Source organism: Micrasema longulum, unplaced genomic scaffold (genome assembly GCF_059751315.1).
Source record: "Micrasema longulum isolate JH-2025_06_02 unplaced genomic scaffold, ASM5975131v1 h1tg001231l, whole genome shotgun sequence".
Taxonomy (NCBI): Eukaryota; Metazoa; Arthropoda; class Insecta; order Trichoptera; family Brachycentridae; genus Micrasema; species Micrasema longulum.
In genome coordinates this window covers 156,136-180,754 of record NW_028278418.1, presented here as the reverse complement: position 1 = coordinate 180,754, position 24,619 = coordinate 156,136, and the positions used below count along the sequence as shown (strand labels likewise).

Genomic DNA, 24,619 nt, shown 5'->3' with positions numbered 1-24,619 from the left:
AACAATAGAAATGTCATTGCATATGGATCAGTGTTGCTATTTCAACCTTTAAAAAATGATGTCTTCTTTTTTTATATTAGACAAAAAATATGAGGCTAGGCAAAGGGTCAATTTTTTTCAGATCATTCGCAAACTATAAATTTGTGATAATCAAAAATATCATGCTGTTTACTAGAGTTAATATTGTATTTTGCCTAAAGTATTTTCTAAATAACATTGTATGGAATTCATTTCTTATTTGCGTAATATAAATGTTGTGCATATATATCAAAACTTGGATCACGTTTAACTACGTATTTCCAATAAAATATTTCCCCGATTAAAACGAATAGGCCTATAGTATATCCAATACCAACGGCAACGAAACCTGCATACAACTTTTTCAAATTCATCAAAGCCTTAACATTTTCCTCGTCAGCCGACATGACTGTGTATATTGGAACCATGACATCGTTGAGCCATTTTTCTACTAATCCTGCTTCAATTATTTTTCTCAATAATTTGTCAATTTTAGGTTTGAGTGGAGAGTTTTTCTGCAAACCAATAGAAATTGGCATGTGGATTGCGCACTCACGCATTATGTGCAAGTTTCGATCTCCACTTAAGTCAGTTGATTCGCTTTTAGTGTCATTATATGAGCTTTTTACTAAAGTTTTTTTTTTTTTAGCTTGTTCTTTGAATATGGCGTATTTCAAAAAGTAAATATTGTCATAGTACGCCAATTCTCCTTTTGTTATCCTTATCACGCCCTTTTCGGCGTTATTGACTGTTTCAAATTTGTTTCCAATTTTTTGTCCTGTTTCATCTAAAGCTGTTCTAAAAAATTCTCTCGTCTGATCACCCCATCCTCCGCATACTATTGCGCTTTCTGATAACTCTTGTAGTGTGTCTATTGTCACCCTAAAAATATAATATTCTAAAATAACATTTGATGTTAGTGATAACTTAAAATGTATTACCCGAATGTGATAAGTTTTTTTATACCTTGGAGCTGGGTTTGCTAATATAGCTGTCATACTCGCTCGATAAGCTACTACGACTAAAATACAATAGAGCCAGTACCATCCAGTCAATAATCTGATTGACCAGCCAGGGGGTAACTTTGGCAAGGACACTACCAAAAGCATCCCGTAGGTGTATAAAATACTATTTGTCAATTCTTCAAATAAGTAAAGTCCTTCTGGTTTATTTGATATGTTTTCTTTCTTTTGAAAATCTGAAAATATTATTTTTGATTGGCATAATTTCAATGTTTTTTTTTTAATTAAAAAAAACTTTTTTTTTTTTTTAAAAAAACGTACTTGTGTGTCGGTGTATTACGTAAACTTCTATTTGTTTTTCCACCAAATTTTTTTTATTGAGATCCTTTTCTTTTTCGCTTTCCTCGCTAATGTATTTATGAAATTTGGCTAGATTATAAAATATAAATCCACTCATCAAAAGTACTATCAATGTAGCTACCCACATATAGAGCCTAAAATTTTGAAATATCTCATTGAGAAAAAAATATCAAAACAGGTTTGCTGTTATTTGTTATAGAAATTTTTGTGTTAAAATACTCACTTAAAAGGTAATATTAGAGTTTTCCAGGAATTGTCTGTTGTTGACTCGGGTGTTAAAAATGTTAAGCATTCTGATATATAAGGAATTGTCAAATCGGTGAGCTGAAGGTGGTATGGTGTATAATGTAAATTTCCCAATGCTACATCTGCTTTCCCTTCGACCATTTCACCGAGAAGTCCGGAAAAAGAACCATTCAATTGTTGGTGACCCCACTGTTGTTCGTTGGCATTTAATGGTTCATATACATTTATCTTAAAATTCATGACCGATGAGAGTGCCCTCACAATCTGAAATAATATGTACCTTTTTAGTATAATATACAGCATCTCTCCCTTTTTAATGTTCCCCGTTTTCTACTCAACCTCACCCCGTCTATCATTCACGAGGGACTACAGAAATGAGTGTACTCCTAAAATTCCCTTTGTTATCAAAAAAATATTTTAATTGGAAAATGTGGGTATGCAGGTATATTGTATTGAAAATCTCGTGGAACTGTAAGCAGCATTATAATTAGTTATACTTATAATAGTTCACCATACTGACCAAACACGCAACAGTGTATTCTTACAATTCGTTGAAACTGTTTGAAATTAATTATTTCTGGCTTCACTTGAATTCTATGTACATAGATGCAATAAAAAGTAAAAAGCTAGATACCTCCATTTCCATTCCGCTGAATAATTGATTCCCACTAGAAACCCCCTTCCGAAGTTTTTTTACTACTGCGGGAATGTGTTGAAAAGTGACTACTTGTAACGTGTGACCTTTTAAATTGGCAATTTTATTGCTAAATAATGATATCTGTTTATAAATTTCGTTTGCTTTCCAGGTTTGTATTCTCTTTGTAACTAAAACATCACGTATTGGCGATGGAAATGGAACTGTAGTGAGTTCAAACCATGAACTTTGGACGTTATTATTTTCATTTTCCTTATGTTGTCGAATAAATACGACATTTACTATCCTTTTCCATATATAATGCATATCTGTTGAAAATAACCTTATATCGTACAAAATTATGTATTTCGCTCGAGTGTCTATTACTCGATATCTGAAAATAAATAAACAGGTATGAGCTTGTAATACATTGTATCTACGAGAGGGTTTGTCAATCTTTGATACAAAAATACGATAAAATCGTATTTCCAAAATATCGTACTCTGTGATTACCAATAATTACTGGATACATACCGGTCACCAAATTTCAAAAATCTTGAGGTTTGCAAACCATTAGCTATAAATATTAAATACAATCTACAGCCATCCCTTCTGATCTGATGAATAGATTCCAGCGTATAAAAATTGGGGGATAGTAAATCTTCAGAATCTTCTACAACAATCTTAAAAACAATGTATTTAATATTTGTGGAAAGCGCAGATATTTTTGCTTTTCGTTCTTGCACTGCAAAAAATTTCAACATGTGCATGCCTTTAAAGCGGTTTTCTAAAAATGGCTCTATTTAAATTAAGCATAATTATAATAATGAGTTTAGTAAAATATTGTTTAAAGCAATAACTGATGTTGCAAATAACTTACCAGTTTTTTTTCTTTTTAATATGGAATTACACCATACCATCTGCATACACAATAAATAAGTTTGAAAAATACTTACCACAGCACTGACGCATAATAGAATAACCGTAATTTTAACATTTTCATTTTTTGGTAGAACACACATTAAAAATATTTTTCCTCATACTTACCATAAAATATGAAAATATTTGTAGTTGTTTGAACCATTTCCCCCTAAATATGTTTAAATAAACAGTATCACATACTAAAGCAATACAGTTTATATTGCCTTCATTAGTTATCAAATGGTCAACAACACCATTTAAAAGGTATTCTAAATCCCTACTGATTTCAATTTCAGAAATAATTTCTTTGACTCCATTGCTAAAAATAAAAACTTAATGACCAACAAATCTATTAAATAACCAAAATATATTATACGGATAGTTACCTTAATTTCTCGTTCTGCTCCGTCGAAATAATGGGTCTTACAATACAAACAAACAGCACATATAATATATATACGATCTTTACATATTTTTCCATTTTATTTTTTAAAGTGTTACTCATCGTGTGCTGTGTTGTGTAGACTGCTTTCTGAACTCGAAGCTCTAATTTATATTTATTTTGTATTCATTTGTATTTTTTATGTAGCGTGACTCAATGCATGTCTCAATTGATTGACATTGCCAATTGCCTTACATGGATTCGTAGCTAAATGTACGACCTGTGCATACAACGTATAAAAGTCTGTAGGATTCCAAGATTTTAAATATTAACTTTATTTTGTTCTGTATTGATTAATTTGGATTGAGGTTTTCCTATTTTTTTCCATTCCAAATTATAATTATTTGGGAAGACCCTACTTTATAGATCGAAACTTAAAACATATATATACTATGATTGCAGGGTATCTAGGTATCAGTGAAGTACTTTTACCGTGTAAATTAAAAAATATTAGTGAAAATAATGGAAATTGGTATCCGAAAATTTCCGAAAGGTGATGAGTCACTTATTCGTATGTGGCTGTTTATGTGTTTGTTTATACATAGGCTAAGAAATCATTCTCTCTGTTTTCATTAGAGCCATAGAGATGACAAAGAGTTACCTACTTGTCAATTTCTGTTGTTGCAACATTACAGTCACCAGATATTGTGAAATAGTTTCGTTTTTGTCTTTGGTCGCTGAATTTAACCGTCTTGCAGTGAATTAGGCTTTGAATTTTTGTTTGAATCGTGACAATAACTGAAAATGTTCCGCGCCCAAATGGATCGATTGAAAAACGCCGATAACAAAGAAAATGCTGTGATAAGCCAATACAAAGTGATCAAACCGAATACTGACAAAAACAATCTTAAAAGTAATTCAAATGTAGCTAATGTTCAAATTTCCAGTTATCAAAATAAACACTATAAAACTTTGCAAACGGCACAGTTTTCTTCCAAAACTCTTAAATCCGCAAAGCCGGCTCAGGCCACCGCGGTATCAAACAATCTTCCAAAGCCTGGGCTACCATTAAGAAAAGTAGATCCCAACTTCAATTCTGTGAAATCTTGTAAATCCACAAACCCTACAGTACAGGATCGTCCCAATGTCAATAACGCGAGTCAGATCAGCAATAAGCTGATCAAAATTCAGTGTGAAAAAGAAATCTTTAAGAAGCCAGCCAACTCTCCTGCTAGTGTATCCTGTAATATTCCTCTCAATTCCAATACCAGTAATGTTGCGACTAACGCTAATTTAACTACTACTGTTACTTCTGAAGTGATACTCTCTCAAGCTGAAGAAAGTATCAATCCAACGGCGGTCGAAAACTCAGTAAATACCATTACTACAGTGAATGGTATTCAAGCAGGAAGCAGTTCTTCTGTTCCGATGTCTTGCGAACCCGAGACGAAGATCACGCCTGATGCAGTCAAGGCACAACCACATAAGGAGGATGGACCCATTCAACCCCCACCGGAACAAAAATCGGAAAAAAAAATATGGTGTTTAGAAAATTTTGATCTCGGCAGACCACTGGGAAAGGGTAAGTTTGGAAACGTTTATTTGGCTAGAGAAAGGCAATCCAAGTTCGTTGTGGCCATCAAAGTGCTATTTAAGAATCAAATCCAATCCGCTCAGGTAGAGCATCAAGTTAGGAGGGAAGTAGAGATACAAACTCACCTGCGCCACCCTAATATATTGCGAATGTTCGGTTATTTCCATGATGACAAGCGCGTCTACCTCATACTGGAGTATGCTCGCAACGGCGCTCTCTACAAACACCTCCAAGACCAGCCCAATAAGAGATTTGATGAAAAAACTGTCGCCACTTACATCAGAGACCTTTCCAGGGCCCTCGTGTACTGCCACAGCAAAAAGGTCATCCACAGAGATATTAAGCCTGAGAATATCCTTCTCGGTGTAAATGGGGAATTGAAGATTGCAGATTTTGGTTGGTCCGTGCACGCCCCCTCGTCTAGGAGGTTCACTCTCTGCGGCACCGTGGATTACCTGTCCCCGGAAATGATCCAAGGCAAAGCGCACACGTACACCGTCGACCTGTGGAGTGTCGGTGTCTTGTGCTACGAGCTGCTTGTTGGCGAGCCGCCGTTTAATGCCAAAGAGTACAACCAGACTTATAATAAGATTCTCACGGTAGACATGAAATTCCCCAGTTTTGTCAGCCTGAGTGCGAGGGACCTTATCTCCAAACTGGTGGTTGTGAATCCCGAAGGCAGATTGCCTTTGGAGGATGTCTTGAGACACCCATTCATCACGGAAAATGTTTAAGTAATTAAGAGTCACACGTATGAGACTGATAAATTCCACAAAACAATAATTTTTTTAGTCCATTTTATTGTTTTTATGACTTAATAATGTATATAATTAATTCGCTTAATTATTTTCTTACAACCGCTCCGTAATTATCTACACATCTGCCGCTAAAAATACTTTAAATATAACAATAATTGAAGTATAGACGTAGATTACTTATTTTATAATATTTTATGTTTTCTGCATACTTATATTGTATTAAATTTACTTGCTGCATTAAAATATTTTTCAAATATAGATAAATACCATTTTTCCTCAGGGTAGCTCTCATTAAAGTCCTTGAAAAATCTTCCCTAAACGTTGTGTTATTAGTGAAACTAAAAAAATCCTTTTTGGTTTGTAAATATTTTAAGAAATTTAAATTTAGATAAGTTTTTTCCTAAACTTCTTAGTAAATTAGCATAAATGATAACTTGTTATTTGATATAGTATTGTCTGATTTATATTAATGGAATGATCAATTTACTATGTACTTATTTCAATTTATAGTTACACAGGAAAATAGTGATATTGTATAGGAGCCGAATTATTTAAAGTATTGCAGTAATTGTAATCAATATTCACATAAAAATGCCATTTAATGTTATTTCCCAATAACATTTTAGATACATAATATTTCCTGCATAAGAAAGACAAGTCCAATTTTGTACATATTGACTTCTATCTATTCGCCTCTCGCTCTCGCCATTGGATCCCCGAATATTATTCTGAATTCGCAAACTGTCTACGAAATTTAGACTTAATTTATGATTATTTTTGCTAGATTTTTTACTTATTAAATATTTGGTTTTAGAAGTATTAAAATTGTAAATATAAATGTTATTATTTGTATTAGGTAATTTTATGTATTATAAATAAATGATTTTAATTTAAATATCAGAGTTTTATTTTTAAGATTTATATTCGAAGCACCAACATAGCGGTTTTGCTGTTGGGGAGCTGTGTATTTTATATCCACGCACTGCTTTGGGACAAATAAAAAAACCAAAAGTGAATCAGTGTTTGGTAATGGTTTAATCATTAAAGATGAGATCACCCGTGATAAAGGTAGGTATCAAAACAACTTGAGAACAGTACTGCGGATCGGAGTAAAAAATGTGTTAGATACAGTTTTTACTGTCTCCTGAACGCAAAAGCGCGCATAGAAAATACATTTTTAATGAGTATTTACATATTAAAAGAACGCTAACAGAATACCAGCCCTGGAAATGTTAATTCAGTAGATTGGCGGTAATGCATACCGACCAACGATATACTCAAAGTTGTTATGCTACAAAAAATTGTTTTATCAGATGTGCAGAGATTTGCAATGAATAATGCAAGTTTGAAAAAATAAGATTCCGATCTAATTGTATTTTGGGAACTACATAATGTAATAAAAACTAATTGGGAACATTATTTAAAACCGTTTAATCTAATACAATTTGTCTTAACAACGTATAAAAAATATTGTGATATTTTATTTAATTAATGTAGAAATATTGAGCTCCTTGACCATTTTTTATATAATACATATTTGTTTAAAGTCATATCTTTGAAGGTACATAAGTTTTCCAGTTGACTACGTCTTTCCACCAATGAGGTCGGGATAGAGCACCGGGGTATGAATAAATGGACGCTTGCAAGTTTTGATATGCCTGCAATTATAGAGAACAATATTATGATGGGGATCTCCATTGGATTTGGCAATTGTAGAATAAAATATACAATAAAAAATATTGATGAGGATTACTTACGAAACCATCGCTGCTTCCTAGAATTGAGTTAAGGATGAAATCGGGAGGAGAGATGGTATCAATAAGCGTGACGGCATCAGTTTTTATTACAGAACACAATTCTATAATTCCATCTCTTAAGAGGTGTCCGGTGTCATCAGAAAAGTATTTACCCTGAGGGAAAAATACACTTAAATAATATAATCAGTGTTACCTTATGGCATGGTGTATGTTTGAAATATATTTTAATACTTAAAATAAGATACCTAATACTTTCTTTAAATACATATATTTTTACTTCTATAAAATGAAAATAGTTGTTAGAATTTAATCTGTTTGGTGAGAATGGGTGCATTAATGGGTGAATTAATGTGTTTAAATATAAAACATGTCATTCAAACTTACCATATACAATGTTGCTAAATGTTTCTCCAAACACCAAGCTCCAAATAAAGAGACAAGTTTCAACAAAGCTTCCTTGCAATTTCTATCCTCTACATTGAGAGCACATGTGTGGAATGTTTTAATAATGGCGTGCTGAAAATATATTCAATAATTACTAATTTACACATTTATGAAAAAAAAAAAAAACAATTGTTTGTAAAAGACAGAGTAGCTAGAAGTGGAAAAACATTGGGGAGTGACATGGTTATTTATTCTATTCCCATTTATAAATCAAGAAATAATTTAATAACCTGTCTTTTTGTATCTTAAGACACTATTGCTACATAGTTTATTTAAGCTAGATAGGTATGCTATACATAGTTCTTACCTCAGCGTATACACTGGACAAAGTAGCAGCATGATATGCTTGTGAATCATTTCTAATGGCAAAACTGTCTTTTCCTTCCTTAGCTAGCCGGTCAGTTTTATCGGCTGTCTGTTTGAGTATATAACACACGAGCCATTTGTATGCATTGAGTATATCTGAGAAAATAAAACACAACATTTAAAAAGAAAACAGTGTGTATAATCTGGTGTTCGTAGACAGAGCGGGTGTTTTCTTTGTTGGCTTCAACATATACATACCGAATTCAAATAAAAAGGATATAAGTAACATCAAACAATGATAAAATCCAAATGTCCCACAGCTACTGCTATTTAACTGGGACTGATTAACTTAACTGAAATACCTCAAAATTTCACATTACAGTTTACCTATTCAATACTCCTAACATTCCTCATACTCGAACAAATTTAAATAAAAGGGTATTTTCACAAGTCGGGAATAACGTTAAAAATATAATATATGTTTAGAGTGAATTTTTACAATTCTAATGATATAACTGTTAATGTATTTAAAATAAGTTTTCATGGATAATTTTCAGGTTTAAAAATGAGCATACACAAAACGGTTTGCAGTTGGCATCACGTCATTTTGACGCCACGCATTATGACTGCCGACCGCATTTCTAATAAATATTGCAAACAAGTTTAGTGCCAAAACGTCGAACGTGCCGTTTGTCCCACAGGATGCAAATTGTCTCGTTTTCGGGTAATTCAAAATATGCATATTTTAAACCTTCGTAGAAAATTTATCCGACGTCACATGAAAAAAATATTAGTTCCATTAGCAAAATAAAAAAACGTAAAAAAACCCTGTTGTATCGCGCTCCTTTATTCTCAAATTTAATATCATCTTTGAACAAACTCTTACAAAATGCACGAGACAATTATCTAACTCCTTGTGAAATATTAGCAATTACCTTGCTTTTGAAACTTCTAATGGGAAAATTTTACTTCATTTTCAAATTGTCTCAAAATCATGTTTTTAAATTTTCTATTAAATATCAGAGAAATATCAAAGAAACAAGAGTTTAAAACAAACATATGAAATAATATCCTTACTTTCTGGTTCAAGCACTTCCTTTGCTGATTTAAATGTTCCTGGAGATTTCATTTTCTGATAATTTTGAAGGAAATCTGCAGTACCATATGGGGATTCGATTTTTTCACCTTTCTGAATGTTTTTCCACAAACTTAAGAGCCAGTTGCTGGTCTGCTGTATGAGAATGCTGTTTTCTCCTTCGTAAGTGCAGTTAGCATCATTTTCATTTCGCATTTCACCGATTCCAGTAGCTTAAAAAAAGGAATACAGTGAAATTTCGACTTGTTTAAAATAGTGTTTTTGTCCCACGTTAAGAAAAAAAATGGCAAACTATCACTAGACCACACTGACAATATTTTTTAAAATAGGTACTTTTCACAAACCAATAGAGTTATGTTCCAATATTAGGTCACTAAGCAGATTGGTTAATAAACAAGAATCTTACGAAATAAATCCCTTTTTTAATTCGCAATCTAAACTAAGGAAAGGCCATTCTTCTCATTACAGTTTGAAACTACAGAGTTTTGATTGTGATTACTGAATTAACTAAAGTTATTATGTGATCCAAAGGAATTTAAAATTTATATTTAAAGATATGACTTAGTGATTTCCTACGTTAATTCGTACCTAAATAATATAACTACGCATTTAGTTTGTGTAAAATCATTAAAATTTAATATAAAATATTGCTTTATTTTTTAATCTGGTCCATTAATAAAGAGCTATAGAAAATTTGCTCAATTTAGTGCATTTCCACAATAAAAAACTGTTTGTAAGTATGAGCCCTCATTAAGTAGGAAGAGATTATCATTATATTGTACAAACTTATATCATTACCAAGTGGAATAAACAAACTAATTTACCTTTAAGGTAGCCATGTCCACCGCATGCTTCTCTGCACACCTGAATACCATCCCTGGCTAACCATGCGATGACAGGTTTAGAGGAAGAAGAGAGAGCGTGCATTTCCACCCCCTTATGGGCATCACCTTCACTTTTGACATCTGAATCAATAAAAAAATTGAATTCGAAAATATTAAGTGAACTCAAAACCATTCACATGGTTTTTTTTAATAATCAATGAGTACTTTCTCTTTCACCGAGCATCTTTAGATTGTTTAGCTTTCCCTTTGAAAGTTAAATATTCTAATAAGATGACCAAAGAGGTAAGCAATTGCTTTAAAAACAAAATAATAATTAATACAAACACATTATAATTGGGCTATCATTGTTCGAATATAAAAACAACCATACATACACATAATGCAATTTTTTAAAAATGTTTTTTAAATATAACCAATATCCATCTCAAGTGGTAATATAACTTTTTAAAGTAAATTGTAAATAAAACAACTTACTCATCATAGAGTTCATTACAAATGCGGTGTGTGATTCAGACAGCCACATGCAAAATATTCTCATCCCATAAGATGCTGCCAAATATGGTAATAGGCGGAATTGCTGGAACGAAAACATCAATTTAAAAACAAATAGCTGAACCAAGAGTAAATTAATTAACCAAGGGTCTCTTAGAAAAATGTTTCTTTTGTATGGAGACATATATTTTTGAAGTCGTATTTTGCAGAAATAGATTGTGTAAATTTTTTGTTTTTAAATATCTGTATTTAAAAACACGTCATTTTTTGCTCAACTGATATATTAATAATTGAATCAATTGGTGCAAGAAGTATGATAAGTATTTTCAGGCGTTTCCCAGTAGACTAAATAATTTGGTAGAATCTCACCCACATCAATAATGGTTTCAGCTCTTTTACTTCACAAAAATCAACAGATAGAAGAAATAAGGATATTCATTCATAGACAAAATTGTGAATTTACAATGTGTTAAATACAGTTTACAAGCCCTCTAAATCCATACACTTTCTCCATCTCTAATGAGATAATTCTCCATCATACTCTGTCTCCACCGGATGGTGCATAGGGCACTGCACTGGTACACAAAATTCACCGTATCTTGATCACCTGTTACATACAACTAGGGTGATAGGCCTTATGCTTTAGGTGCCAGTCCGGGAACATGAAATAATACCTTTTTTAAAAATATTTCATGTCAACCTTCCCAGGGATCGAACCCGGGATCTCAAGGATGGTAGACCAACGCGTCCACCACTACACTATGAGGCGGACTTACCTCTGCTAGATTTCCTTTTCAGAATTCACACTGAACACTTCATCTGCTAGGACACAGAGATGAAACAATTAGTGCATTATTATTATTTTATATTTTTGTGATGATGAAATTAAGTTTAATGCTTTGTAAATGCTTAGCAGCAGATTTTCATGTCCCTTTCTCAAAATAGTTCTTTATCTATCTATCAATAATTTACAGCTCTCAGTCAGTTTCAACTTTGTTTCAGTTAAAAGTGAGGATTTGCGAGCGCCTTTATAGTTGTTTTTTCAAATAAGAAAATGGTATAACTTGATGCTTATTCTGATCCCCGATAGAATCAACTTACCTGCTGTTGATATTCAAGGACCGGGTACTCTTCTTTGCTGTCATCGGGTCCAAACTGCTTTCTCACGGCCGAATAACGGATGGCCACGGCCAGAGCCTTTTGGAGCTGATTAGTTGCCATTCCACCGATCTGGACGCGACCCCCCGACAGAATCCCGAGAGAAGCCCCAAACCGTTTACTAGGATCTTTGATCGTAGTCACATAGTTTCCCTTTTCATCGACGTCTCCGAGTCTGTTAAGCAGATTTTCAGCGGGAATGCGGTACAAGTTGAACATCACAAATCTACAAAGAAAAATAAATATTCTGATAACTATTTTTTATTTGTTTGGAAAAACAACAGTTCCTGACCTACTTTGAGTTATCCAGTGGAGTTGATGTGTATGCATTATGTGCAAAGTACCGAGCGACAGGTTCAAACCTGCAACGGTTAGTTACAACAGGCCGCTGACCACTGGAAAATGTGGCAAGGCGCAGAGGCCTTATACTGTAACTAATTTGTTTTGTAAATTAATTTGTATCATATGAGAGAACAAACAAACTTACGAAACGAAATTGTAAGAGAATAATCCTGGTGTTTGTTTATTTATGCGGAGTATAACAATACTAGTTCAACAGTTAAGAAATATTGGATGGGCTCAGAGCCAATAAAAGGTTTCCACAAATTGTATAAATATTAAAATAAACTAAATATATTCTCCTGAATGAGTGGAGTTCGATAATCAGCATTCCACTGGAAAATAAAATGATTATTTCATTTATCTTTTGCTTATTTTACCCGTTATCGATGCCATTGAGTCCAATCTTCTCTCCCATATCCCCGACCACTACTCCGGGGTAGGGACGCAGGGTTCGGGGACAGCGGATCGGCACTACGAAAGCGTGAAGACCCTGGTCATTACCATCTGCGGTTATTAGCTTAGCATACACCACTGCATGTGTCGCACACTTTCCTGAAAAAGAAACATTTAGAATTTTGTATATTATTTTATTTAGCTATGAAAATTTAAAAAATTCTAGAGTTTACATAATATTACATAAATTACATATTTATTTATTCTAATCAATTTTTATAGCACCATTTTTGTGAAAATCACCTGTACAATAACCATTTCTTGTAGCTACATAGCTCATAGACGATAGGGATTCTGGTTCTTCGTTTCCAATCATATTACATTTTAATAATATACATCACAACATGTCTTGCTGCTAGAGAACGCACGGACGGTTAGAAATCTAGCCTCTAATTATATTTTACATTAATTAATACTATATTACCTTAGAGTAATAACCTAATGGAATCGCCTATACGGAGAAAAAACATTCTATGATTATTGACTACAAAGTTAGCAACATATTTCAGCAATACAATGGCCCGTAGGTACATGGGTTGAGAATTTCAAGGCGCAAATCAAAACAGTCCATCACATGTTTATTGTTAAACTATAAACCAAATTAAAACCAAATCAAAAATTTGGAACGCTTTTGTTCAATGCAATAGAGCTAAGGGCTTATCTAGAGAATTATTACTCTGAGAATATTACAATGAATATTCTTTTCTATTAATTACTATGTAAAATTTTGCTTATTCTAATGCTTTTTAATTTATTATCGATCTAATTAGTTAAATATTGAAACAGAGTTTAAATTTCATGCATAACAAATATTGCTTTTATGGAAATACTCCAAATATCGTGAATTTTATTAGTTGAAAATCATAATATTTTTCTGTTTGATACATTTTATACTTATTTATTTTGAAATTTTGCACAAAGTTTGACTTGGCGTATTTATTTCTTATCACTCTTGAAATACGTAGAAAAAATAAGCAACTGAAGAGTCTAAATGGGAAGCTAATATTTTGTGAGCGCATGTAAACACCCCTATGCGATAGAACTGTTTTTTATACTGATTACGTTTGTTTTTTTTTTAAGGGTTTTTAATTACAAAAAAAAACATTAGCATATTAATTATTGTTGTTTTTAAAATCATAAAAGATTGATGGTTGCTATCCACAATATCTTTTTATTATCAATATATTTTAAAATATATATCTCAATACGATTTCAGCAGATAAGACGAAAACATTATTTACGGTAATTCCAATTTTATCATGAACATTGGAATTATGCCAGTTTAAATTGCGGAGATTTATCACCAGATTTACAAAACATAAATATTTGCTCAGAGAAATTTGAATTTAAAGTGAGTGATGGGTTATATGAGATAAGATCCATAGCAATACGTCAAAACTTTTAAGATATAGCCATGTGAAATATTTACAGGTAGTCTTTTAAAGATATAAAAGTGTCTGACAGAAAATAAAACATTTATTTTGGAGATATATAGGTGAAACAACTTAAAAATAATAAAATAACTTTATTTTATATATCTCTAAAATATAACAATGATCCACAAAGTAAGTGCTACAAATATCCAAAATAGAAAATATTTATATTTAGTTTTAAAACATTCCAAATGCAATTTTAATTCAATGGAAATAAAATTTAAGACAGACTTCCTTAATGAATGATGAATCAGGCGAGAGTGTAAATCTGAGATAAGTATAATTGATAAGATTAAGAAAGGGTCTCTGAGATGGTTTGGTCACGTAGAACGAATAAAACAAGTATATATGGCAAAAATGAACGGCAACGTTAGGCGAGGACGACCAAGGAAGACGTGGCATGATCAGATAAACCAAAATCTTAAGTCTGGTCATGTCAAAAGCAGACAGAACCGAAGGGCATGTATGTCAAGATGTATGAATGTGGAAGAGGCTAGGATTGTATGCCAGGATAGACGTGTGTGGCGGTCCATTCTCTCTGCCTACCCCTACGGGGAAATGGCGTGATGGTAGTAGTAGTAGTAGTAGTAATATTTTTTACAAATCTCAAACTCACCCTTTCTCAACAGCGGGGGTGCACTTTATTCATGAATGCGATTTTCAAAAATGTATTAAATGTCAGTTTATAATATTTAAGTATTACCAAAAATCCAGTAAAAAATAAATAGGAAGAAATTATAAGGAATGTAAGGAAAGAATCTGATTAGGATCCATGAAAAGCGAATTTTGTTTATAAACATTAAAAAATAAACTTGTTTTAAACTCAAAAAAACATCCTTCCATTCTCGTGAAATGGAACCCTGGTAGGTTGATGAAAAAAATATTTACGCTTCTAACATTTTTTTTACTAATTCGATTGAAAATTTTAATATCTACGAACACGCGCAGCGCAAAGATCTACATTTCCCTGAAAACCGCACGTAAATCAGTTAAACCGTTTAGGAGTTCAGTGACATCACATGTACAGAAGAATTATTTGTATAAAGATTCAATAAAGTAAAATGGAAAAAGCATAAAATGAATTAAGAGCACTTAAAGTAAGATAAGGCAAAAGATTACCCACTAAAAATATTTAAAAAAATAATAATTACCACTATCGAAGTTCATTCAATCTCATATTTGAGATTGAATATTTTATAAAACGTATATTTATACTATTTTGAATTGGTTGCCGACGTTATAGCGTGGTAGAATTTATATTTTTTTAATAAAAATATCAACAATGACGATTTCAAAACAATTTTTTAATATTTTATTAATTGGTGATTATGAAAAAAATCTGGACTTTGTCTTGTAACATATCATAATGTGAAAGGTCAATTACTCAAACATAGATGATAGGAATAGCAACAACAATAAGGTGAAACATGATGATTTTTATGATTTTATTGTATTTCATTCACATTTGTAGACAGTTTTGAGTTGCATAGTTTAAACCTAAGCTATGCAAGTAGATTTCCTGCAAGACATTGGACGTTTCCAAAAAATAAATGCACTAAATTTTATGAAAATAAATAAAAACACGCATGGTTTGTTACCATTTGTATTTACATAGCATTTTATTCAAGTCGGCCTCTGTGATGGAAGGTTCCAGGTTTGATTCCCTATGGGAACACAGAAATTAAATGTGATTTCTCTCAAGCCCGGGTGCTCTATGCTGTAATTCACCAGTGTAATAAATTCCCCTGAAGTGTTGTACAGTAAAAAAATATTCCTGTTGCTTTAAGAAAATCTAATAACTATCACTAAAATACCGAATGAATGCAAGTGGAAATCAAAACCCTATTTTTAATTATTTTTGTATATTCCTTAAAATATTCTACTTCCGATTGTTTGATCCCGTTGAAATCTAGAGTTTTGATTTACTTTAATGTTTTAAAAATACTTATGTTAGTTATACCTAAATTGATTACAAAATAATATATGATTAATTAAAAAAGATTACCTAAATTTCCTGCCCAACATTTAGCTGCTTCGAAATCAGCACTGTGCATGATAAACTGTTTGTTAGTAACATCATGTGTGGCAGTTGTTCTCATTCCCCTCGCGTTTGACCCGTGGGCTACTTCCGTTAACGCAAAGCACCCGGAAATTTCAGATGCCTCTGTACCCTCAATAAACTTGTAATGTCTCTCGGTGCCCATCCCTCTGATAACGTTGGCAAACATTTGATAGATTAAGCTGTGCTTTACAGCCATGGATACATCGTACATGTAGACGGATTCTATCCACGCTGCCGGTATTCTAGGGTCAGAAATTATCTGAAAAATGAGATAATTTGATCAATAATTCTAGTATATCACAGCACTCGTCGAAATTTTGGTTTGGTTTTCATTTAAAGATTTAAGAAAATACAGTATTTCTTAAGCCTTTTCTTGGCAATAAATTCTATAGAATACATACGATTGAATTTTTTCTCATGAACTAAAACACGAGTAAAACTGCACTCAGTTAAAACTGCTTTATCATATTTTTCATTCTTAACTGCATTATCACAAGATTCTGAAGCCTTTTCAACCATCAAATATGTAAAAAAAAAACCTTCTACTAAGGTAAGGGATAATATAATCAATTGTTGTTTTTTCATTTATTATTATTATTATTTATTTATTAAAAATTCGACAAGCATATAAAATAAATAAGTAAATAGAGTTACCATTTCTATGGTCATTAAGTTGGCGGTATTTAACACTCGTAATCTCTTGTGTGCCAAATATCTTTGCTCATCTAGAGGAAGTGTTTCAGGTGACAAGCTAAATATTTCATTATTCTTTAAAAAATCCCACACCTTGTTCTGTAAAAAAAGATAAAGAATGAAGTGGAAAGTGTGCGGCATTTTGATATGCAGAAAAAAATAAATTGGAACATGCGTAAAACTATTTGGATAGATATAAAATAAACAATTTACACTATTTAAAAAACTAAATAAAATATTTTTGCTGGCTAGTTTACGAACACAAATGTTTTTTGGTGAAAACGTAAATTTGTTCCGAAACTGTTCAGCACAATTTTTTGGTGTAGCAAACAAAGTTAATAAATATCTAAACTAAAATTTTTTTTTTTTTTAATATTACTTATTCAAATACATATAAAAAAATTCAAATAATTATTCTGAACAATAAAAATAAATGTTATTTATTTATATTTTGAAAGAGAATTTTCAGAAAAGGTCGAAACAATTTACATATGAAAGCCGACACAAAATAAAATATATAAATGTTTAAAATAATAAGTTGGATGGTCAAATGAAGGAGATTTAGATTGCTCTTGTTATGGTTCAAATTTGAATGGAACCATTAGCAATTCTTTAGATTTATATTGAAATTTAAAAACGTTTTTGATAGCTTCAGACAACACATACTTGACCTACAGTTTAATCAAATACCTTTTCAGTATGACCTTTGTAGACAAGTACTTGATTTCAACTCTCTTGGGATTTTTATCTAGATAGAAATCTCTATAGAGTTGAAGAAATTCCTGGGAAGTGAACATGAAAACTTAAGCATTTACAAAGCGCTGCATTTATTTTCTGCCTATTAAAAGGAGGAAAGAAAACAAATTTCTAAATGAAATATATCAGTATTTATTAGAGATATACAAAACAAATACTATTTTTTAAGTATAGAACAACTTTTTAATTTTATTTTTACAAATTGATAAAGTTGCTACGAGTGTGACACATAGTTTGAATATTTTGAAAGGGTTACACATTACGAGTCAGACTCATTATTCTGTCGGTAAGATGATTAGTCTTCACATTAGGTACCAGAACAGGGTCTGTGAAATATTGCAGTGAAAAAATACCTTTTAAATAAATAATTTACATCAGCTTTGCCAGGAATCGAATTTGGGATCTCATACATGAAAGGCAAACATGCTAATAAATAGACCACAAGGTAGACTCATCTCCACTCCATATCTTTTTTTGGTAGAGTAGCCGTTGAACAAAAATTATTTAAATCACAATTGTAGTCAGCATTTCTTAACCCATCACATAATAACAGACTAAAATGTAAAAACACTTGTTCAAGGTTCTGGTTTTATTTCACACACAGAACTGCATTTAACAACGTAGACTTTTATATCTTTTCCAAATTAAAAAAAAGATACCACTCAGCCTTCCAAGATTATAAATTTATTTATCCATACCTTAAATCTTATCATGTCTTCTCCTTCCACCGCTAATTTCATCTTCCTCCAGTCGAATGAAGCTTTCTTTCTGTAATCCGTGAGTGGTCCATTGGGAAAATCAGGCAATAATTCCCGAATACTTTTTATTTCCGAATTTGACGATGCCATTCTGCAAAAGAAGAAATACATAAATCGGAAAAAGGATTTGGATGAAGAAGCTCGGTGCTATCCATATTTATATTTTGAAATTGGTTTCTTGGATATAATAACAATATAAACGTGATTGTATAGAAAACATCTCTGAAATAAAGAGTTTAGTTTAACCTAGCCGGACCGAAGTGGGAGATTCGAATCCCCCATAGACCAATTTTAATTAAATTGAAGCTATTTGCCCTATATTTTTTGTAATCGTGAAAATAATGGAAAGCAGCATTTTCCTGTTTCTGTTTTTAAATTTTCAATTGGTTCTTTTTTTTTTTTTAATATTAAAACAAAAAAGTCGTAAATAACACAAGGGTCAATTTCACTTTATGTACATTAGCATTCGGAAAAACTAACAAAAATGAATAAAATACATGAATGAGTAAAATATATTTACGTAAAAACATTAATAAATTCATTATTGCACGATCATAAACACTTCCAACGTTTTATTCTCCTGACGCCATATACAAGTAAGCGCTGGGATCATTTGGTCCCCCCGTTTGGATCATGTATAATTTTTGGATGCTTCACTAAACTAGGAAAATGTTAAATACTACCATGTAATATAAACTAAATAAAAAAATTAATTTTTAATCATACAAAAAAATCTAATAAAAATGGGTTTAAATGCACATTTTCTAGCGTCATCATTTATCTATATTTCCATCTATAATGAGGAACTTCAGCCCTATGGGAAATCGGATACAATAAATGTTTTCTTGCGCGCGGTAAAAATTGGAGCATTAAATTGTATGGCAAAGTTTCCTGAAAATGTACAAAAAAAAAACATTGTAATAAAAACAAACTACTTTGAATGACGTCAATGGTTCATATGAATCAACCTATGATATGAAAGCTATGGAAGATATCCAGTTTGCTTGCCATGGATGGACCAATGCGAAGAACTGAATAATAAGCGGAAAAGAACCTCTGACATGAAGGTAAGATGATCAGTCTTACGCATCAGACTAGTCCAGGGACTACGAAATATTCTAGTGTAAAAACACATTTTTAAATTAATATTTGCGGACCATTAGACATGAAGCAGACAAGGAAACTACGTTGAAATATAATGGTTTTATAAGTCAAAATGAAACCACCATTTTTATTAATGATTTTCAAAGAAAACTACCAAAATAATCTGTTCATTTCAGATACACAAATCCACTCCTTTTTTTTCTTTACATTAGATTTTAATATATATTTTCAATTAGTGTTGTTAAATTTAAGTAAATCAATTCCAGAAAAAAAAAGATGAAAATGAATATAGAATTTATCTTAAAGTAGGGTTTCCAATATTAATTTGCAAAGAGGTTAGCCTTGGGAATTTTAAGTACTCATAATTAAATTAAAAACCTGTCTTGTCAATAAGCCAAATAATTAGGACATGGTACTTGAATAGTACTAAAAGCTTCCATTTTTTAGAAGTAAAACAATTTTAAACAACATAATAATGTTCAAAGACCTAGTGGCTGAACCATGTACAATAGGAAAAACAAAAAATTTACAGTCTTCAATTCGTCTTACAGTCAATAATTCAAATTGCAAAAGAAAATTGATAAAATTTGAGTAAATTAATATTATGTTGTGTTTAAATCATAGAATTAAGAATAGTCCTAGAATCATATTTGAATACATTGAACTGTGTCCAAAAATCCCCCCACTTTGCCCTACTTTCACCGCGCGCATTCGTGAAGTCGCCGCGTAATGTTGCCAGGCGAGAAAAAATATAATCATAACACAAATGTAAGGTTAAAAAAAGCAATTCGTTAATTTCTCTAAAATTTTATTGTGCACGCGAAAACATTGATTGACACAACAGAGTAGATAAAAAAGGACCATTTAATAAGAGTAATTGAATTAATGAACTTTGAACATACAATATAAAACAAATTTTATTTTACATAAAACTGATATTTTTATATCATGTTAAATAATATTTGATATTTTAAAGATAATGTTGGTCAAATGTCCACCACGGCGTTGTTTAATCCGAGATCCAATTTTCATTAGTTCTCTCATTAGACGAGCAAAGTAGGGTAAATTTTTTTACTACCTTGGTAACACTAACGAAATGACAGTTTTGTTTTTTTTTGACAATCTGACAGATGGAAAAATAATTCAATTTTTATGTAATGCATTTGCTACTTACACATGCATTTGCTAATTACAAATGAAATGTAATCTCATTCTGTTTTTTAAAGATCCCAGCAGTATTGAAGTGGGCTTTAAAACGACACAAAACGGCATAGTTGAATTTAAATCGGGAGTTGCGTACTGAACGACGTCTACAAAGAAACTAATGGGTCAAAACGTAATACTACTCTTTTAAGAGTAGTTTAGTCGCCTTCTGTTTGTTGTGCTTATGCGGTTTCTGGACTATTCTTAATTCTATGGTTAAATAAGGTTTAATTTGACAAATGTTTAAAATTGACAAATGTTTAAAATTGACAAATGTTTAAAATTGACAATGTATTGTTTAGGTTTCCTTTTTTTTTTTTTTATTTATTTATTGATTTACACGCCCAATGGGCTTTTACATATTTTAGAAATTACATTTAAGTGCAGCAGTGAAACATGAGTATGTAAATTTGGTTAAAATTAAAGATAACATAAGAAAAGCTAAAAGATACAATAATAAGTAAAAATCAGGAAATGTACCAACATAGGTATATGGTAAATAGAAAAATATTTAAAAAAAATTACATATGAGACCAAAGAGAACGTCCACTTTTATTTAGGAACTTATTTAACTATCTCAAACCAACCTCAAAATAAGTATTAAGATAAAAAATGATGACAAGGTTTTTTTTATTTTACAGTGATTTGTTAAAATACTGTTCTCTATCAATTCTATGTCAATAATAATCTGTTGAGTCTGATATCTTTATATATTCCAGTAAATCTTACTATTCCAGGTTTACATATTGCTTACTATTTTATTTATTTTTCATATTGTATTTTAAGCAGGTCTTGAAGTTTGGTTATGTGCGTAGATACCGTATTAGCCAAAATATAACGCAGCTTTGAATATAACGCGACAAATATATTTGGAGCAGGAATGAAAGGATAATGCAAATGTTTTTTTTATAAAAAATACCAACATAAATAAAAAACACCGCATTATATTCGGGCTAATACGATAAATATTGAAAGACTGATTTCATATTTTAAATTAATTTTATCATTTTGAAACACTGTTTTACACTTTTACTTTAAAAATGGCATATAAAAAAAGGGTATAAAAAAGTGTTATATTTTTTGTCAGCTTTGTGCTTATCTTAATTCTATTATTATACAATGAAAGTACATTGTTTTCATTTGTTTTATTAATATCAGTTATAAATTTTAATGATGACGCATAAACAAGCTGCGTTAAATATTCATTTTAAACTAACTCATTTTTTTAAACTAAAACAAAACGAACATGGTGAGTTTTGTGTGTGTCACATACAGTAATTGAGTTACCGTAAAAAAAGAAACAAAAGATATTAGAGCGGGAAGCACAGGAATTCATTATTATACACCTATATTAAATTGCTTAGAATACATATTGCAAAGTGTCACACTATAGAATATTATATTTGTACATAACTACTTAATGGTTACTTAACCATCATGCCATCACTCTATCTGTACCTAATGCCGAATACACAATAGTGAAAAATGTTTTCAAAAGCAATAAAATTCTTTGTAAGATTCCTATTGTATCTCAATGTCTTTCCGTTAGTCACAAAAAATCTTGAGTTCAAGAGGTTATTTGTAATAATTTATTATGTACCTGCCTAGTCACAGTAAATTTACGTCGATAGGTATTGAGGATGTTTAAACCAATGTCAATGTTCCTGAATAATATTTATGCGTGTGCATAGTAATTCTATTCACAGTTAAAAGGAGAACTACCAAAATGCACCAGTCGTATCATAAAATATCATAAAAGTCTTGTTTTTTAATTAAACTAATTTCATTGTGCAAAGAAAAATTAGCGGTTAAAGTGCAATGCATAATATATGTACAGAAAATAACGTAAATTGTATAATACAAAAACGTACTTAACAGTTTCCGGGGGAGACACTCCAGAGATACGACGTACAAATGACTTAAAAGCGGACAACTTATTGACAGTCTGAGTTCTTGCTCTTATCATCCTCCCACCAGACCTGATCTTTCGCAAAACACCAAATTACACAATGCTAATGCTCCTAGCCCGCGTATTCATGCTAAAGTATAAAATTAAAATGTCGATTCATTGGTCATGTTTTAAAGACAAAGTTCACTTTTCCGTTTCGTGTCAGCGGATTTAACCTTAACTTCGTGAAATTTAAAGATTTTATAGCGGTTTTATTTATTTGTTGATTTAATTTGCAAGTATCAAAACTTTTACACATAAATTAAAATCAACTTATTCGCTTTCCTAAATGTCAAACGATAGCGACATAACAGCTGTCATATTATTATTATTGGGCCAGCTGTCATCTTTTTTTGTTATGGTAATATTTTTATTGGTGCCATATTTCAAAAAAAGATCAAAGCTCATCACGCTATTTCTTATTGCTGCATTTCGAATAGGCCCGAATTTTCCTAGGAATAATTCATTAAATAATTAATAGTCATGTCAGAATCAGCATTATAGTCAGTTGCAAAAAGCAAAATAAGAATGGTTTGGTTTATAAAACTTACCAAGCACACTATTGTTATGTTTAAATCTAACCAACCAATTATTATTAACAATATTTTGAGTTTGTCCAAATTTTTGTAGACATGGACTGGATTCAACTCCCTGGGGAGCTGTTAACATTAACATATTACAACAGAGATGAAGAACATTTAAGAGAAGGTAATATAGAAGTCTGGCATGTACAGGGCTTATGACCGGTCATTGGCTGGTTTAAGTGGCCATATACACACTGTGTATTCACCATTCTGCCCATATTTGAACATCTATATTACTTCAATTCTTTCATCTGTTGATGTTTGTGAATTAATAATTGCCAATATTTCTCAAAAAATCAACAGATGGACAAATGAAAGAAATATGGATCTTTAACTATAGGAAGAATGATAAATGTTATACAGTGTGTACATTCGTTTATTTTTATTTTTGAAAAATAATTCATCTATTTGGAAGAGAGAAATTTCTTTAGTATATTGTGCTATACCTATTATGAAAGGACTTTTTAAAAAGATTTTTTTAATTAAGAAATACTGATATGAAAATAAGTACCAACATTTGTTTGGAAATATGTTGCAATTGATAAAAATAATATAGGAATTCAACATGCTTGCTAAATTTAGGTACCCACCATAGAGGGACATAATAGGTTATAACTTTAGGTCAGACATTTTGTATTTCTAATCCACTTTACGAGATGTGTTTTTTTATATTCAAATAAGTAATATTTTTTTAAATACAATTTTTTACTTTTTTGTTATTGGTTAGCTGGAAGATATTGCTTTTTTTTAGATATTGTTTTCTTTTTATTTAGCAATAAGTCAATCAAAGAGCATATATTTTTGTAGGTACTTAAAGTTTAAACAAAAAAATATTATTTTCTTTTTTATGGATATTTAAGCGCTTCTTTAGCAATTCTCTGATACCCCACCTATTATAGCTACTTGAGGGGGTTAAGTGCAAAACCGCCACTGTGCATGATCACTATTTTGGGAAGAACAACAAAACCAGTAGCCAAATGAATATTTCTTTTGAGTTCAATGTGCACATTCAAATTAAAATGAATAGTCTTTTTGCTACCTGTTATACCACACAAGTTGCACATTAAACTTAAAAGAAATAGTATTTTAGCCACTGGTTTTCTTGGTCTTCCCAAAAGCAGTGATTGTGAACAATGGTGGTTTTGCATTTAACTCCCTCATTTATCTTCCAATATTCCTCTGTGCCCCGGGCTTAAAACCTGAGGTCATCCATCAATCACCATCCACACTAAAAGTAGCGAAGATAGATGCTTGTGAAAGCACAAGCAGAATTAATTTGGTTTAATAAATTATCTTGACGCATAATTCAC

The 24,619-nt window shown here is 31.4% G+C and overlaps 3 protein-coding genes across 3 annotated transcripts; 1 reads left to right on the top strand and 2 right to left on the bottom strand.

The window, feature by feature from the left end:
* Positions 1–99: 99 nt before the first annotated feature.
* Positions 100–4,213, bottom strand: LOC148276378 (ionotropic receptor 21a-like). Its single transcript, XM_088234357.1, has 8 exons — positions 4,185–4,213; positions 3,268–3,460; positions 2,755–2,903; positions 2,221–2,614; positions 1,564–1,850; positions 1,321–1,474; positions 985–1,205; positions 100–900 (listed from the first exon to the last, which is right to left on the bottom strand). The coding sequence occupies exons 1-8, from the start codon at positions 4,211–4,213 to the stop codon at positions 228–230; spliced, it is 2,100 nt and encodes a 699-aa protein (XP_088090483.1). The 3' UTR covers positions 100–227.
* LOC148276377 (uncharacterized) lies at positions 4,123–5,984 on the top strand. The gene has a single exon (XM_088234365.1). It carries the CDS (start codon positions 4,328–4,330, stop codon positions 5,849–5,851), a length of 1,524 nt encoding a protein of 507 aa, XP_088090491.1. The 5' UTR covers positions 4,123–4,327; the 3' UTR covers positions 5,852–5,984.
* A 1,303-nt stretch (positions 5,985–7,287) lies between these two features.
* Acox3 (Acyl-CoA oxidase 3) lies at positions 7,288–23,026 on the bottom strand. Its single transcript, XM_088234353.1, has 13 exons — positions 22,649–23,026; positions 18,411–18,561; positions 16,918–17,055; positions 16,207–16,522; positions 12,693–12,867; positions 11,917–12,199; positions 10,798–10,900; positions 10,303–10,443; positions 9,460–9,690; positions 8,384–8,538; positions 8,017–8,148; positions 7,633–7,785; positions 7,288–7,533 (listed from the first exon to the last, which is right to left on the bottom strand). Exons 1-13 carry the CDS (start codon positions 22,741–22,743, stop codon positions 7,423–7,425), a joined length of 2,184 nt encoding a protein of 727 aa, XP_088090479.1. The 5' UTR covers positions 22,744–23,026; the 3' UTR covers positions 7,288–7,422.
* Positions 23,027–24,619: the final 1,593 nt, after the last annotated feature.

Coding starts and splice junctions, on each gene's coding strand:
- Acox3 (XM_088234353.1), bottom strand. CDS start 22,743: ATGATAAGAGCAAGAACTCAGACTGTCAATAAGTTGTCCGCTTTTAAG. Junction 12,868..16,206: donor ATGTTGGGCAGGAAATTTAG/GTAATCTTTTTT, acceptor TTTCTTTTTCAG/GAAAGTGTGCGACACATGCA. Junction 12,200..12,692: donor CTCAATGGCATCGATAACGG/GTAAAATAAGCA, acceptor TTTTCTTTGTAG/ATTTGTGATGTTCAACTTGT.
- LOC148276378 (XM_088234357.1), bottom strand. CDS start 4,213: ATGTTGCAACAACAGAAATTGACAAGTAG. Junction 3,461..4,184: donor CAACAGAAATTGACAAGTAG/GTAACTCTTTGT, acceptor TTTTATTTTTAG/CAATGGAGTCAAAGAAATTA. Junction 2,615..2,754: donor TTTTTGAAATTTGGTGACCG/GTATGTATCCAG, acceptor ATTTATTTTCAG/ATATCGAGTAATAGACACTC.
- LOC148276377 (XM_088234365.1), top strand. CDS start 4,328: ATGTTCCGCGCCCAAATGGATCGATTGAAAAACGCCGATAACAAAGAA.